The following is a 17,276-nucleotide window of genomic DNA, read 5'->3' as shown; positions in this document are numbered from 1 at the left end:
CTAGGGAGATTGTGGAGGGGCTGGGCCTTGCTGCCTACTGAGACAGTGGGGCGCTAGCCTCCTAATGCTGGTAGTTGGGTACCGGATCCCAGATTGCCTTTCGCTGAGGCGACCCAAGATTGGAAAGGAACTGTGGGGAGAGGTTTCTGCGGCTGCGCGGGAGGTCCGACGCGCACGCGCAACTTTTCCCGCGGTACAGCGATTCTAGGGGGAGGCTTGTAAAGTTGACGGTCATTAGATGATTGGGTTCCCCACTTTTCATTGTTTGGTTATTTGAAGCCTGTTGTTGTTTACACGTAATCCCACCTCTTGCCTCTCCCCAGCGACGTCCACGTTCACTGAGTTCCAAGGGTACATATCAGTGCTTCAATTTGAATGAGTAGAGAGAGGGGCCCTTTGCTAAAGTGCTAACTCTGGTAGGAACTTGGGGAAAGTCAATTCCAGTCTCCCACAAACACTGGTTGGAGTGGAGAACTAACACACATCCTGAAGTGATTGATATTTGCTGAGTTTGAACCCCAGCATCAACACTTAGTTGCTCTGTGGTTTGGGAAGCCAAGTAACCACCCTGTGCTCAGTTTCCCTCTGTGAAATAGACACAAGATGGAGAATAGGAATTAGTATATGCGAAGCACTCAGAACAGTACTTGGCATAGAACCATGCTATGTAATAAAGGCTACGTCAAATTACTTAGTGGCATATTGTCTTACGTGCATCAAGAATGCTCATCTTGGGAAGGAGGCACAGTCTGAGTAATTTATCAGAAGCAAAGCATGCACTTGTTTCAAAGTAAAGTCACAGCTCTTTTCCTGGCCCAGAAATGAACTACAAGGAAAATAGCTTGAACGTTGAAAATGTATTTTCCCCCTCAAATATGAAACTAGTGCCCACTATCGATGCTGTATTTTTTTGCTCCAACTTTGGCCATGATAAATCCCTCTTTTATGTCTACTTTTTGTTTGTGAAACCCCAAGAATATAATTTTATGACAGGAAGAGAAACCAGTTGTTTAATTGCAGTCACGTTTATTTGCAGTTTCTATACACACTTTCTAGGTAATCAAACTTTTCTGATACATTTTTTTGAGAGGGGTTCACAATGAAACTGTCACCGTTTTTACTAAAAATAAATACAAGACTTAAAATGTTGCACAGCTCTAAAATATACAAAGGCTTGGATTGAATGTAAACGTTGAAAACATCTTACAAAAGAAACCATCTTTGCAACAATTTAAAAAGTTTATATTTACAAATATTACAAAAATACAAAATGGATGCAAGTCCATAAACCATTGTCTTTTTGGCCAGCATGAACTGGTTCTAGTACCAAAATAGTTACACTGTAACCTTCTTCATAATTTTAAATCTTTGTCAGGATCTAGTTCTTAAGTGCCACCACTGCAGCAAATGTACCCACTCACTGACCTTTGGCAAGAGCAAACAGCATGTTTTGTTTGCTATACAACTAGTCCATGTCCTACTTAGCCAAAAACAAAACAAAACAACAACAATAAAAAAAAAATCAAAGCAGAATCAAAAGGGGAGAAAAAAAGAAAAAAAATTCCCCTACACAACATAGACTTGTTGTATAAACATAAAAGACAAAAATCAGCATCAGTGCAAACAACAGAAGAAAAGTTCAGGTTGATGTTCTTTACAATACCTAATGTGTGTAACCTGCTTCAAGCCGGCAGTGATGTTAAAGACAGCCCTAAATCTTGGTTTTGTTTGTTGTATAACAAATCCATGTAGAATATTCCAGATTATTAAGGAATTTCTTGCTTTTTTACTCAGTTACTCAATACTCTTTTTCCACAGTGAATTTAAAATCCATATTTATTTGGGTTTTTCTTAAATCTATGAAATATAAAATAGAGAAACTCTGCTATAGATTTTTAGAGTAAACAAAATAAGTAAAACTATATTTATAAGGGTTAGTTCTGTGATCATTACATATAGAAGGTATCTTATTGCCTTACAATTCAAGTCAATATGTATTTTAAAATATATATGGTACCATTACTTAAATTAATGTCAATAATAAAAAGGTGACGTTTTTGTTAAAGCCAATCCATGTTTTCTATTCAAGATTTAGAATCACTTTTAAAGCCCACATACCTCTTTCTTCACTCTTAAAAACCCCTAACTATGCAAAAGCCATACTGCAAACGAACTGCTTTTATGAGAATTACAAAAGATCACCATTGCGACTGGAAATGATGGTTTCTTATCACATTTGTCTAAAAACTTTATTTTTAAAATTTCGCCAAGTGTACTTTTCGAAGCATGAGACAGATTTGTTCGTGTTCCCATGTGGTGTCAAACCATGCTGGTTGTCTTAATTAATGTGTTCCAATGAGAAATGATGGTCTGTTTTTTCCAAACCCCAAAACATTTTTCTTTTAATAAAAAGTATAACACTTTGTAAATGTTCAAACCCTTTACCAGGTAGCTTATCTATCCCCAGTACACACGTGCACACACTCATACACGCACACTCTCACTCGCTCTCTCTCACTCTCTCTCTACCCCTCTCTCAATCTCCTCCTCTACCCCTCCACCCCCAGCACCCATTTTTTACATACAAGAATGACAAGAAATTAAGTAACACAATTTGGTAGTACGAACAAATAGTGGAAGCCAAACATTTTTTTTTCTTTCCAAACAAACAAAACACCGACAGCAATCAGATTCTCTAATTCTTAATCTGTAACATCTTAAAACGTATTTCTATTGAAAGACAATATCTTCTTAGACCAGGCTTTCTCCTTCATTTTGCATTGAGTTAATCCCAAACCACAAACCCCCTTCCACACATCCTACTTTCCAAAATACCACTTTCATGGGCTTAAAGCCAGCTGCATATCAATTTCTTGGTAACCCTGGTGTATTCTATCATTCTACTCACATTCTAGTCTTTTATAGGCCATATCCCTTCTTAGTTCTCTCTACTTTCTACCTCTCCCATTCAAAACCTATTCTAAGTACATAGCTGCTTATATTTCTGACACAATTCCAAATATTAGCATCAGTTCATGTGAAAATCAGAGGTGTAAAAACCACTTGCAGATTTCAACTTGTAACTACATTTTTTTTCAGTTTTAAGACAAGAAAATTCAAGTAATTTCAAGTAATTCAGCTTGTTTCCCTGCCTTCATTTTATCAGAGCACTTGCCCTGACAGTTCCTTTCCCACCCTCCACCCTCCCCTTTTGCCATCAAGCAGATATAGTAAAACCAGACAAAAACTCAGTTGTATGTAGCGTTGTGAACCAGAGCTGTTCCCCATTCCCAGTTTAACAGTGAATATAAATAATGCATATACACATACCTATTTCCCAACTACATTTTTCACAGTGTCATTTCTGTTAATTTTTAGGTAGCATGAATCTCATCAGCACAGAGAGAAAGCTTCACTGAAAACTCATTGCAGGTACTTACTGATAAATCAATAGCTCTGTGGCATGCTTACGTTTTATTTTTGTTAGTTTAAGAACCTGGAGCTAATTGCTAAACCGTTGAAGGATTTTAAAGATTATAGTCATTGGATTATGACCATTTATGTCCCCAGTAGTCTAATATAAAACATAACCTAAAATTAACTACTGGTTTCCCTACTCATTCTCTTTAAAGCAATCCATTAAAAAAATTAAAGTCTAAAGGACACTGTCAAATGCTGTTTTTCAGGGCTTTGTGTTGAGAATGATGACTTCTCTCATTGACTACAAAAAAAAGTCAAAAGCATGCTTTTCATTCTGTCCAAATTACCACATGGCAAATCACAGCTACAGGTTGCTATTAGCTTGTTTATGCTGTAATTTGTCACAAAAATGATTAGGTCTGAATTCATTATCCTAGATTAATCACATTTCAGTCTATGACCTCAAGGTTTCCTTTATTTCACCAGTTTTAAATTCATATTTGAGGTTTTCATCACTCAGAAATCATTGGTGGACATTTAAATATGGTATTGATATGAAAATGGTATTCACAGAATACAGTTATTACACTTTATTTTTGTGTGTTCTACAAACAGTTGGTGTGCGGTAGATAATTGGCCACATGTCCACTCATCATTGATAAATCTATTTACACATTTTTATCAAAAATATGGTATTTACATATGTGTACTTCTTTCTTCTAAATTTTGCTTTAGTTCATTTTAATGTAAAAAAATACCAAACCTCCAGAGTAATTTCATCTTCTTAAAGAATCATGACAGTGAGGGCTTTATGTTTTTGAATAGGCAGCTCTGGGAAAACCTGGTGTAGGTTTCATGAAAATTAGATATTTTTATATGCTCTATTATCACGGGGAATGAGATTGGGTAAATCAAACTAAGCTAAAGAAAAACCGTGAGAAGACAGTGCAGCTACTCAAAACATGGAAACAATCAAGAATGACTAAAACCACTTTCTGTTTCTCCAGCATGTATTTAGAAATTCGTTGCTAGGCAGTGATGCTACCCAGTCCTGGTACTTGTCCAGAGTCCTCTGCAGCATCCCCACCTCCCCTCGGAACTAAGGGTTTGGGCGTTTGGAGGCAGCCTGACATAGGCAGCCTATGTGGAGCTCTGGGAGGAGCGGTCGTCGTGCGGACTCCCGTCGGAGTTTTCCGTCTCTCCCTCGGAGATGGCCTGCATGGGTGTGTTGTACAGCCGGCAGCGGACACTGTAGCGGCTGCTGCTGGCTACAGGGGGCGCCCGCGAACGTCCAACCCTGGCTGATGCTGAGGTGGCAAAGTTCTTAGACGAAAATCCTTCTGCGTTGACTCGCGGGGAGCACGGGGAGAGTGGGGACAATGCCTCGGCCCCAGGGGATCCCTGATGGGCATCATCGGTGCTTTGGGGGGACTCTGCTGTGAGCTCCCCAGGAGGTTTGGGCAGGATGGGACTCTTCAGGATCTCCGTGGCAGACATGCGGTAACTGGAATCGGAGCGACTGCCTTTCTTGAGGAGTAACAGCTTAAACTCTTCGTTGGATGTGTTGGACTTTTTGGCATTTCGGTAGATGAGACCAGGAGACCTCTGGCTGTTTGCAGTTGTCACATTGCTGCTGGGTGAAGTGACAGAACTGGCCCCGCTGCTACTGCTGCCAAGGGGAGCTCTCGATTTGCTTCGAACAGACATATCCCCAGAATCTTTTCTTCCAAGTACTTTCCTCTTGGATCTTTTAAGAAAAGGAAAAATGGAGCAAAAAAATCTCAGTTCACATACATCTTTCTGAAGCAAAGTGTTCAGTCCCATTCCCACATCTATTTGAAGAGTATTTTGAGTGTCTCCTATATGATAGGATACTAAGTATTAGGGCTACAAAGATGAAGAGTAAGACATATTCCTTGCCATGTGACACTCACAGTCTGAGGGAAACTCTCCCATGACCCTGGGCATCAATTAAGTTCTGGAGACACCCTTTTCAGATAACAGTCAATGTGGAGGCTAGAGATTGTAGAGGAGGACTTATTGGAATGTTTTTTGAGGGTTAAAGAAAATACTGCTATTTGACTTTTTATTACAATGAGGTGAAGGACTGTGGATTTTTCTTATTGAATCTGTCTCTGCAATGTAGATGAAATGCTCTGGTGTCCAGTATTGACTTCCAAACAATATCAGACAGAGCAAATGGATATAGGTGTGGATGGGACAGGACTGGCCCTGGTTTGATAGTTAATGGGCTTGGGTGATGGATATTTGGGGATGCATTAGACAACTTTTTACTCTTCACATAAAAAAATTAAATGACATTTTAAGTAAATCAACCCATCTTTGGATGCAAATATCATTTCCCATCACCGCCCAAGAACATCAACAGCTATTAAGTGGTAAGCCAAACTCTGTGAGGAATTGAACATCTAGACCATCCCTGGAGCACTTAAAGCTCTTTAGACTGCAAGCTTGCAAGGAATCAAAATAACTCTTGTCTCTGTGGTGTAAATACATAAATAAACCCTATACAAATGCAAATCTAAGATTATCAAACTTGATAAGTCTACTGAACCTCAACACCCATCATCATATTATTGATTTTCTTTTGATATGTAAGCAATTATAAATTCAATGAATCTTTAGCATAACTCAGTTCATTGAAAAGTATTGGCAGCATGCTCTCTCGACAACCTAAAGATCTGTAAAGAAAATCTGAGCTTTCTAATTGGAGACCAGTCTGATTTTGGTTCACTTAAACCTCTGCGGTTGATATCTTGCACACAGTGTCTGGCACTCTGATAAGGTAGAGTTCTCAAACTAACTTTGCTTTTCATCTACCATATTTTAGACACAAAAATATCACCTTAACATCAAAATCAAATATGTGACCTGTAGGTATCACCATTTACACTAACAGAATAGGTTCATAGGTTTTAACTTACTCAAGGCTGCATAGAAAGTGGCAGAATTGTGATTAAAATCTAGGTCTTTCTGATTCCACTCTTTTCATCCTGTCTACCATTCAGACACAGCATATGGTTCTTTAGGGATAATACTTGGCTCTTTAACTTACGTAGCAGATTAGTAATTTGTCCTGCAATTAAAAATAAAGTACGTGGAGGGTAAAGAAAAATAAATTGGTCTTCACCTTCCAAGTGAAGTTTGGCTGCTAAGGTACATGAGGAGGGGCTTCTGATTGGAACCTAAAATTAAAAAAGAAAAAGAAAACAAAACAAACCAGGTGTGGTAGTGCACGCTTGTAATCCCAGCATCTCAGGAAGCTGAGGCAGGAGGATCGTGAGTTCAAAGCCAGCCTCAGCAAAAGCGAGGTGCTAAGCAACTCAGTGAGACCCTGTCTGTAAATAAAATACAAAAAGGGCTGGGGATGTGACTCAGTGGTTGAGTGCCCCTGAGTTCAATCCCTGGTACCAAAAAAAAAATTATTTTTTGAAAAGCAGTGCTCCTTCAAGGGATAATTGCATCAACAGAAGTTTCTTTAAAACATAGAATCCCAGGGGGGAAAAAAGATTGTAAACTGCTTGCAAAAAAAAAAAAAAGCCCAAAAAACAAAAACAATAAAAAATGTTAAGTTTATGAGGTGGTAGAAAAAATAATCCCCAAGTTCTGTCCCTTAGGAGTTCCACCTAGGTCTCCAAGGCCTGCTGTAAGAAGGCAGCCACGGTTGTGAAAGTAGGTACATTACAACTGGCTAGCTCAGTTGGAAATGAGTGTGGTTTTTTTTTGTTTGTTTTGTGGTGCTGAGGATTGAATCCAGGGCCTTGTGCATGTAAGGCAAGCACTCTGCCAACTGAGCCATATCCTCAGCCCCATGAGTGTGTTTTCTAAAAGCTAGTTACTGCTCTACTCTTTGTTCACCAGCTGTAATGAATCTGTAACTCTTGCAAATATGGGTCACTGACCACAAGGGCACAAGGGCCCAAATGAGAAAGTGTGTATGAGCAGCATGGGCACAACCTTGTCCTGCGAAAGCTACTCAGAGGACATCCCCTATTCATGGGATATGGACATTAATTTTGGAGATGGAGGCCAGTACTATTGAAGAAATTTAAGTTTTAAGAAGAGCGAAAAAAGGGAGCGATTATTGGTGTTCCAAGCTATGAAATGGGCAGGTATATACACTATCTCAAACTTGGGCCCCTGATTGTTTTGGTGAATCAACATAGTTAGCTTTGCTGTGTGTGATTACAGCTTTGAACATGTTTCTTGAGGTTCAAGAAATTACTTAAAAGTTAGTGGGGTAGGGGTGTAGCTCTGTGGTAGAGCACTTACCTAGTATGTGTGAGGCCCTAGGTTCCATCCCCAGCATCACAGAAAAAATACACCCAGATACACAGACACACACACACACACACACACACACACACACACATACACAGAGTTATGGTTTGGATATGAGGTGTCCCCAAAAGCTCCTGTGTTAATGCAGAAATGTCCAGAGGTAAAGTGATTGGATTGTGAGAGATGTAACCTTATCAATCCATCCTAGATTGAATGAACTGACTGGGTAGTGACTATGGACAGGTGAGGCTGGAAAAGGTGGGTGACTGGGGGTATACCCTAGAAGAGTTGTTCTTTCCTGCGTCCCTCCTTCCTGGCTGCCATGAATGGAGCAGTGATCCTCTACCATGCCCTTCTGACATGATGTTCTGCCTCACTGTGGGCCCAAAGCAATGAAGTCAGGCATCTGTGGATTGAGAACTCTGAAACTGTGAACTCCAAATAAACTTTTCCTCTAAGTTGTTCTTGTTGGGTATTTTGGTCACAGCAATGCAAAGCTAACACCACACACACACACACACACACACAATGATTATACTAGAGTTTGAACTTTCATTCTATGTTACTTAACTACAAATTGTTTTCACATACTTATTGCAAAATGTCTTTTCTGGGGGAAAAACCAACATCTTCCTCATCAATTATTATGACAGTGTCTCAATTGAGGTCTACCTAACTATATATAAAAATTCACATTTCCCAACTTTCTTGAAAGTCTACCAATTCGATTTGGAAAAATAATTCTTCCTTGCTGGCTTTTATTTTTGTCGAATGCATTATAAGTACAAAAGGCATTTCTATATTTGCATTTGATGAGAAGCACTTTAAGAAGTGTTTTTGCGTGTCCTTTGTTTCTGGGGTTTTGGTAACATTGCCTCCTCACCTGTGAATGACGGCAAATAAATCCTCAGTTGTTCGAGGTTTGTTTGGAGACACAAACACACCCTCCGCTTCAGCTTGAGAATCTTCACTAAGTGGTGAAATGACGGAGTCATCACTCGGTGATGATTCTTAAAACAAGAAGAGAAGTATCTTTAAGAGGAAGCTACTCAGCACACTACTCTGCTAATGACTTAGGGATCAAACAGGAATTACCACCATTTTTAAAATGAGAAATATATCTTCAAAGCTTAGTCCCTCAATAACAAAAGCTTTTATCTCTGTTGTCTTAATAAGAAATAGTGGAGGGAAACCAACACCCAGGGCTGTACTATATTATGGAGAAGAAAGAAATGCCACAGGAAATGCCGTAAAACACATATCTATCATGATATGGGTAACAATGACTGACCTTTCAATGAAGTCTCATCCACACTTCCTTGGATCTCCTCTGCTCTGCTGTTATCAGAGGCACTTTTGGGTGAAATACCTGAAGCAATATTTTCCTGCTCGAAACATTTTTCAGGAAATGAATTTACAGTTGATATCTCTGATTCATAGCGGATATTCCCAGGCACTTTGTCGTGGTGGTGGCTCATAACAAGTTGATGCTTAAGTTGGTTGCTTATGTCCATTGTTCTAGTTGGTGAGTTGGACTGAGAGGCGATTACACCCACAGATTCAGGTTGTGCACCTTCCTCCTGATCTTCAGAGGATGGCTTCTGTACCTGTTCTAGCACTCCATCTGGACCAGCTCCATACTGTATTATTTTGCTGTCCAAACCATTTGGGCGGGTAGCAGAGACCCTTTGAAATCCTTCTGTGGAAACCCCACAGTTTTTACTTGGTGCGTTTTCTGGAATAGGCTCACTCTCCATCTGTATTTGCTCTTTCATGACATTTGAATCGAGAAGATTGCTACCAGCTGAGGTCACAGTTTCTGGATTGCAGTGATTCTTCACATCAAAAGGAGGGTTCTTGTCCAAATGAAGTTGATCTGGTCCCATCTCAACTGCAGAAGAGTCTAAAAAGGATAGTATGGTATCTTCAGCGGAGTACTGCCGTGATATTGATTTCTTTGCTGTATGTGGCCTGATCTTACCTGGAGATAAGACAGCCATTGTGAGAGCACTTTCCTCTAGGTAGGGCAGATCTGTATTGTTGCCTTCTTTTTGCTTAACTTCTTCAGACTTACTGATGGACCTAAGGTTAACAGATTTCAGGACTGTCGGTGTAATTGCAAGGGACGGTGGAGGATTTGACCTCAGTGTTTCTCCTACTGTGTTTTGCTTATTATGAGTAAAAACATGCAATGGATGACGGTGGTGGAATGGTTTATTCAAGACATTATGAAGAGCACTTAGGTCAAGATGAGTAGGAGGTATAATTGGAAGTTCAAGGTCTTTACTCAGTGATAAGGTTCCATCTTTTAAAGAGGGTTGCTGGAGTGAGGATTTCCTTTCTGGAACTTTAGGTTTTCTTTTGCTACCTCCAGGAGACAATGGACCTGAAAAGAAAGCTGTAGGGAAAGAGGATGTTGGAGTTTCAGACTGGCTTGAGTAGCCACTTGATGGAGAAGCCAAGCCGGCCAGCTTTTCTGGTGAAGCCAGTTTAAATTCATTATCAACAGAAGGAAGAGATGGGGTGGTGGCTCTTGATTCTGATTGCGATGTTTGGGATTCTGAGCTCTCTGGAGATTTGATGCACTCGATAACTGTGGTACCCGTAGCAGTGCTTGAATTAGATAAGGATCTATAAGGATCATTTGTTTTCAAGTCATTTAGAAGCCAGAGGTCTGCATAGTGAGTTGATTCAGCACCTTCATCTTTGAATGGTGGAATATCTGAGGTGTCTAACTGAGGTTCCTTCATTCCATGTTCGCTCTGGTTCACCCAAGAAGGTTCCTGCTTGGTGGGAAGATTGACATTTTCCATTCGAGAAGGCGTGTTGGAGAAATCAAGAGGCAACTTCATTTCCCTGGAACTGTGAGGCAGGTGCTGACCACTGCTAATCTTTGGTTCTTTCTTCTCAGGAACATCTGTATTTCCATCGGACTTCCTCAATGATGAGCTACGCTTAGGTGGGGTAGGCTTTGCCTTTGGTTTCCTGAAAGAGATGCTTGGTCTCCCCTGCCTCCTGTGGTCTAAGTAGTCCTGCCAGGTACAGTCTGGAAGACCAGGGCCAACACCCTGGCTGTTTTCTGGACCCACGGCTGCATAGTGACAGACATAGCTCTTATTACTTTTGAGACCACAGTCAAAGTGCATGGAGGTATAGTATCCTTCTGTGTCTACTGAAAAGTGAGAGCTAGTATCTGCTTTGTCCGATGGAGACTTTTCCAGAAAGCTGTCATAAGTGGCCATGCTTGTGAAGCTTGGGCAGCCCAGGCTATCTGCTTTGGGACGCTCCGGACTAAAATCTTGGCGGCAGGAGGCATCGTGATGGTGGTGTAGGTAATTCCACTCGCTGTCACTTGTGTTGCTGTTGCTGGGGTCATCCAGCAGATCAGCAACAGTGGAGGTAAAGGAGTTTGCCCGGTGGCTTCTCACTTTATCCAAATGGTCACTGTACTGCTCTGTCACAAAGACACTGGTGTCCTCATTAGCATGAGGGGCTGTGTTTAATGACAATTCTGAGTCACAGTGTGAAGAGCCAGTGAGGGGAGGAGAAGCTGCAGGAGGGATTGTTTCTGAGGTCTGTGAGGGGCACGTGGAGCTGCTCCCACTCCAGTTCCCACTGGATGACTGGTGGTCATCCTTCTGGTCCATGTGGCTGCTGAGGAGGACGCCAGCCGTGGAGATGCAGTGGATAGGGCTCCCAAAGGTGTCTGAGTTGGAGGAGATGTCACAGCTGCCGGAGTCAGCAGCCATTCGGGACAGACGTGACCTCCCTCTCTCGCTTAACTTGTGCTGGGGGCTGTGAAGATGCTGAGAACAGGCCAGGCCCAAGGCAGGCTGGTGTTCCTGTGTACTTGGGCTGCCTGGAGCTTCGCTGCAGTCATTAGGGGTTCTTTCATGGTCACCCACGAAAGGCTCTTCCTCTTCATATGTTGAGGGTTTAGCACCAACTTTAGGTTCAGCATCTCCACCTCTATTACCCTCCCGAGGAAGGCTCCGAGACCTTGTACGGCTGCTCACTGTAGGAGTAAACATGGTGTCACCTTTGTCTGCCAGCGCAGAAATGTTGCCAGCAGAATGAGAAAGGGAAGCTGCAATGCTTTGACCCCTTTGAGCTCTGATTCTCCTTCTGGACGGGGCAGCAATTAGAATATCCTCAGTTTGGCACTCAGAGTCCCTGGTTCCGGACCTCCTGTTGACAGTGTTGGAGGGGTCTGGGTTTGTGTGCACAATCACATTCCTTTCCCTGGCCACTGGTGATTCATCAGAATCTAGGGCACATGGAAAGCACAGTGAGATATTTAATACATCAACACACTAATTGAGAGATATCCACAGATCTGTGTGCTGCCATGTAAGTTTCTCTTACAGAAAAAAAAATCAATAAAAAATAAAATCAGTAAAAAATCAATATGAGGAGAAATCAAATTAGGAGAAAGTTAAAATGCTGTCTTTCTCTCTCTGTTTCTGTCCTTCTTTCTCTCTTGATCTCTATATAAATAAATATATACACAATTATATATGTGTGTATACTAAGAGAAGATATACTTTCATATCTTATGAATGATCTCTCTTCAGTACCACCTTGGTTCGCACCAAAAAGTGACTCTATTTTTTAACTAAAGTACATTTTATCTTGTTAGATATTACTTTTCATTTGTATTTTGTAATATAAACAGAATAAAATAAAAACCATAGACTTTGTTAGAAGAAATAAAAATCTTATTTACAAGAGATGCTACCAAAATAATGATTTTTAAAACCTAGGTAAAGATATTCTAAACACATTGAACAGAATAGAAAAGTGTCACCAAGGGTAGCATATTTTCAGGGCTGGGGATATAGCTCAGTTGGTAGAGTGCTTGCCTTGCAAGCACAAGGCCCTGGGTTCAATCCCCAGCACTACAAAAAAAAAAGAAAAGAAAAAAAGAGAGAGAGAAAAAAAAGGGCAGCATATTTTTAGTATTCAATATTTGAGTATGTTTGTTACTTTTTAGAATAATGCTGTAACCAAGTATCTCCCTTTACATGAAGTTACAATTTTCCAAAAAATCTTATATTGAATTGTGTTACTTTTTATTCATATTTCTACTTTAGAAATTAAAATTTTTTAAATTTTTTCTTTCTTAAAACTTAAATATTAGCTAGATATTACATTTCAGTCATAAAACTTGAGTGTATGTACCCACATCCATAAGGTTAAACCTTTACAGTCAAGAACAGAGAGTTAAAAAGTAACACCACCCGGCTTGCTGAATACAAAACAAATACACACCGTTTCCAAACCTCTACCAGTTAAAACATTTAGTATTTTTAAGGAAGCCTGTCGAAGGCTGGTTTCCACTTCATCTCCTCATAATCTGCGCTAGACAGAAACCATTAGCATTTTGTATACCACACCTATTTCTTGTTGAACTCTTCTGGGGATCCCCGAGATGGTTTTCCTCCTCCTCAATTTTCGTCTCCGCTGTAGTACAGATTGTGAATGAACAAGAGAGCAGCGTATACTAGCCTCTCTGTCAAAACCAACTCCTGCAACCCACAAAATAGGTCTCATTAGCCTTTAGAAATGGCAAACAAATTTTCATTTGCTTGAAACACAGTGATATTTATTGATTGGAAGTGAGGGAAGAGTTTGGATTAAGCCTGTGAACAAATATAAGAGAGCCCTTATTCAGCTCTTATTTAAATTATGCTGCAGTACATTAAGCTTTACTTCTAAATGCTGCTCTCCACAACAGCTTGCTCTGCCAAAAGTAACAAGCAAAGGAGAGAAATCAAAAGAAAGAAAAGAGAAAAAGACATCAAAAAAAAATCACTCTCACACACAAATGGCTTCTTAAGGATTTATAACCTTTGGTTACTATTATTTACTGGTCTATTTCTGGGCTCTCTGAAACTGATACCTTTGCATAGTAGATTTGTAGCCAAGATGTTAACCTGAATTAGTTCAGCTAACATATCCTGACCCATTTCTTCATTAAAAGCGTCTTTGTGAGTCTTTTTCCCCTCCACCGCCCGTGGCCCAAACCTTCCTCTCTAGTTGTACAGGAGCGCCGTGTGGGCGCACACACGCACACGTGCGCACACACACACATACACACACACACACAGAGCAGCTTATGGATTTGTTTTTTTAAATCATGGTGTAACTCTATTTTTTTCTACTGACTAAACTGGATGCTTTTTGTTTTAGCACAGCTGTCCTATCAATATGAAATAAACATATAGGGCAGTTCCCAGTTCTGCACTTTAATGGACCCAACTGAAGCCAGAATTGGGGACAGGCAGTTAGTGTAGAAATAGGGGATCGGGTCAAATCGAGGAAATGAAGGCCATGAAAGCCACCTGCCTCTGGAAGTTGGAGACTGTCCCTGGGAGAATAGAATGTCAAGGATCTCCGGAGCCCATAGATTACCAAATTTACTTGCCCTTATCAAGGACTGCAGGCAAGGAGCTTCTAATGAATGCCCCCTGGGCCCTTGCCAGACTGAATCACTTTGGCCCTCCCCCTGCCCATTCACTTTTCACTTTATGCATCTCACCTGCAAAACCAGGCCTATCCACATAGGCAGGAAGGAGAGATAAGACGGGAGAGAACTGGAGGACAAAAGAGACCTTAACCTATAAAGGATATAGGGCTTGCTCACTTCTTGGGATTCTAGAACATCAGCCATGGCCCCCTTCTCCCTCCCGGCAGAAGTCTGTATTATTACTAATTTTAAATAAAACCTGCTTAATATGCTTGCCTTGGCGTGCTTCTCTAGTGTTCAAACTTCAATATTAAAGGGAGCAGAACTCATCACCAGTAAATGGTGGTATCACAACTTATGTTCCAACTGTAAAGTTTGAATTCCCAATCTTTATACCAATTGTCTTTATAAGTACAGAGGATCAATCATGATGCTCATTAGTTTTCTCTCTCTTTAATCACAATATCAACACTATATGCAGTCCTATCAAAACTAGAATGATAAGGTGGGAGGTGAGGAACTCAAACTCTTCCTAGCACAGGCATGCATGTTGAATTTTTCAGAGTGAGCTTCACCTCAAACAGCCAAAATGTCATGCTTTGGAATTTGGTCATCTCATTCTTTATCCTGATTGTTAAGCATAATAAGGATGGTATATTAAATCTTGGTTCAGTTGTATAATGAAGTAGTAGAGTTCTGCTTATATCATAGGGCCAACAGTTTCTAGAATTCACTTTGAAAAATCTGTGTCACATGATGAATAATTATAATACCATCAGATAATGTATACTAATGAAATTTTCCTTTCTTAGTTCCAACCCAAAATTAAAATGCTTCATTTTGCTCTTAATGAGTACAGAATACACAGTATACAGGCACAGACATTGTATGTCATGTGGACAGCAATAACAACATCCTCATTAAAGCTCTTGAAATCAATATCTAATCTAGGCTTTAGTCTGGGAGTTCCTAAAATAAAGCAGAAGGAGAAATCTTTCCTTTTTCTTAATCACAAGACGATGGTCCATAATCATAGGACTAAATTTGAAAACAAAATTTTACTTACAGTGCCAGGAAGGGAGCAGGTGCTGCTAATCATCAGATGTTCCCAGAACTGAAAATTAGTTTAAGAGGGTGCCAAAGCCCTAATACATCTCATTTAGATTACAGAGATCAGATAAGTGTACATCTTTAGAATAATTTTTCCTACAAGTTGAATAGGTCATCAGGAAAATTAACTCCCACAATCCTTTGTTTTTTTTTTTTTCTGGAGGAAAATAATATCTGTCCCAGATACCTGGTCTGTTTGCTTCCCACTCTATGTGAGAGAAATTTGAGTGGGGTTAATAATACCTGTGTCCAAAATGCATCTCAGGGGACATTCAACCTTTTGTCGCATGGCACCAAAATGAAAATCAGTCACAACATGACTGTTTTGAAATTTTCAATAAACAAATAAGTTAAAATGTCATTACCAGAGATGTTAAAGAAAACCATTTAATTTCTATCTTTGAAAGTTAGAATATTTATATCATTATTTGACTTACAATTTAAGATTATGAGATCCAGTTCTGGAATTCACAATTGTTGCCAAAAAAACTTGGAAGAAAATTCCAGCTAGGCTTTCGTTCTACCTAGACTAATATTCAAACTCTCATACACAGGAGAGGAGGAAAGCAGAGAGTGAAAGGAAGACAGGCTTGCTGGTTATAAATTAGAATTTTATGTATCTATATATTTAGGTAAAAAATCCCAGAAATCTAAATGGTCTTTTTTTTTTTTTCCAAGCCTAACATCATCAAAGGAAGCATGAAAACAGATTTTTCTAGTTGGTCAACAGGATCTTACTTGCTGTTTTAGAAACCTGGGGTATGCTGTTTTCTTTCTTGGGTGCCACACATCATTATCATATGATTAATCACTGCTGCTTTCTGCATTATTTCAGTGGGCTGGGGCCAAAGAGCTATTTGGTGATTTTTTTTTTCTAAAAGAAACTGTCCATCATTTACATAACAAGTAGCCCAGCAGAACATATGCAAATGGATGTTCCAAACCTGACAAAAGCCTATTGAGCCTATCTCCTGGGTTGCATTTTGATGAAAAAAGAAAGGTGTTACTTATTTACAAAATGGTATTCTTAAAGCCTAGCTCTACAGCACAGATTTAATACACAAAATATTCTGAACCTAACTGCCCCTAAGAGGGCAAACAAAACAAAACAAACAAACAAACAACAACAAAAAGAAACGATACCAGTGACATTGATGGGAATAATGCAAGAAGAAATCACTTGGGCATCTTGTTTCATCTTCTCCTCTGGCGTTGGGAGAGGTAGTGCTTTGCTCCAGTTGGTCTGCTTGTCCAGTGTAGAGGGGATATTGTGTATTGGGTTTTTCGGCCTCTGCCCTAACATGACATCTGTATCTTCGTCCTCTGGGGGGTGGGACTGCAAACGAAATACATTCAGATTCAACCATCACAGCTTATGCATAAGCACACACATAAGGAATTTCATAGTTTAGATAAGAAAAAAGAAAAAAGCGAGGTCAGAAATATGCTTTTAGGACAAAGGAAGAATTCCCAGAAATAGTTAGTAAGCACAACTACTTGAAAGTACTATTTCAATAGTGAAGTGACACAAAAGGAAAACAAGGGTCAAATGAACATGCTCTTCAGTTAAATGGAATTAAGAAGAGAGACAAGGTAGTCAGAAAGCCCCAAATTTCAAACTGAAGGAAACTGTCTCTAATCCAGGAAAAAATAGATCTACTTTCTGGCTCTTTATCTTGCCACAAATTTCTATCAAAAATCTTGAGACCTCTGGATGATTAGGATCAAAGCAAGATGTGCCAAAGACTCAGAAAATGTGCCAGAAAACCTGGAGTCAGGAGACATTCCAGAACACATCACCTGAAGGACAAGTTGATTTCACTGCAGGAGGACAGCTTTTGTGAATAATATTTTAAAAACTCAGTTTCATTGACACTGTACATGTACATGGAAAAGCAAAAATGAAGAGACCCCCCTTCCCCCAACTCTAATGGAAAATACAATTGCTATTACTGGGGGAAAAGATTCAAGTGGG

At 39.9% G+C, this 17,276-nt stretch overlaps 1 protein-coding gene across 2 annotated transcripts in view; it reads right to left on the bottom strand.

Moving 5' to 3' along the window:
* Nucleotides 1-3,227: 3,227 nt before the first annotated feature.
* The window catches only part of Nhs (NHS actin remodeling regulator), a 332,024-nt gene continuing 317,975 nt past the window's right edge, over nt 3,228-17,276 (bottom strand). For both annotated transcript variants that reach the window (XM_047535950.1, XM_047535949.1), the window contains 5 exons: nt 16,445-16,637; nt 13,119-13,250; nt 9,014-11,989; nt 8,606-8,732; nt 3,228-5,167 (listed from right to left, as the gene is read on the bottom strand). In XM_047535950.1, coding sequence (XP_047391906.1) covers nt 4,561-5,167; nt 8,606-8,732; nt 9,014-11,989; nt 13,119-13,250; nt 16,445-16,637 — 4,035 coding nt within the window. In that variant the 3' untranslated portion in view covers nt 3,228-4,560. The remainder of the gene's footprint in view (nt 5,168-8,605; nt 8,733-9,013; nt 11,990-13,118; nt 13,251-16,444; nt 16,638-17,276) is intronic.

This window comes from Sciurus carolinensis, chromosome X (genome assembly GCF_902686445.1).
Source record: "Sciurus carolinensis chromosome X, mSciCar1.2, whole genome shotgun sequence".
NCBI lineage: Eukaryota > Metazoa > Chordata > Mammalia > Rodentia > Sciuridae > Sciurus > Sciurus carolinensis.
Note: the sequence above shows the minus strand (reverse complement) of the source record. Positions and strands in the feature narration are given on the sequence as shown.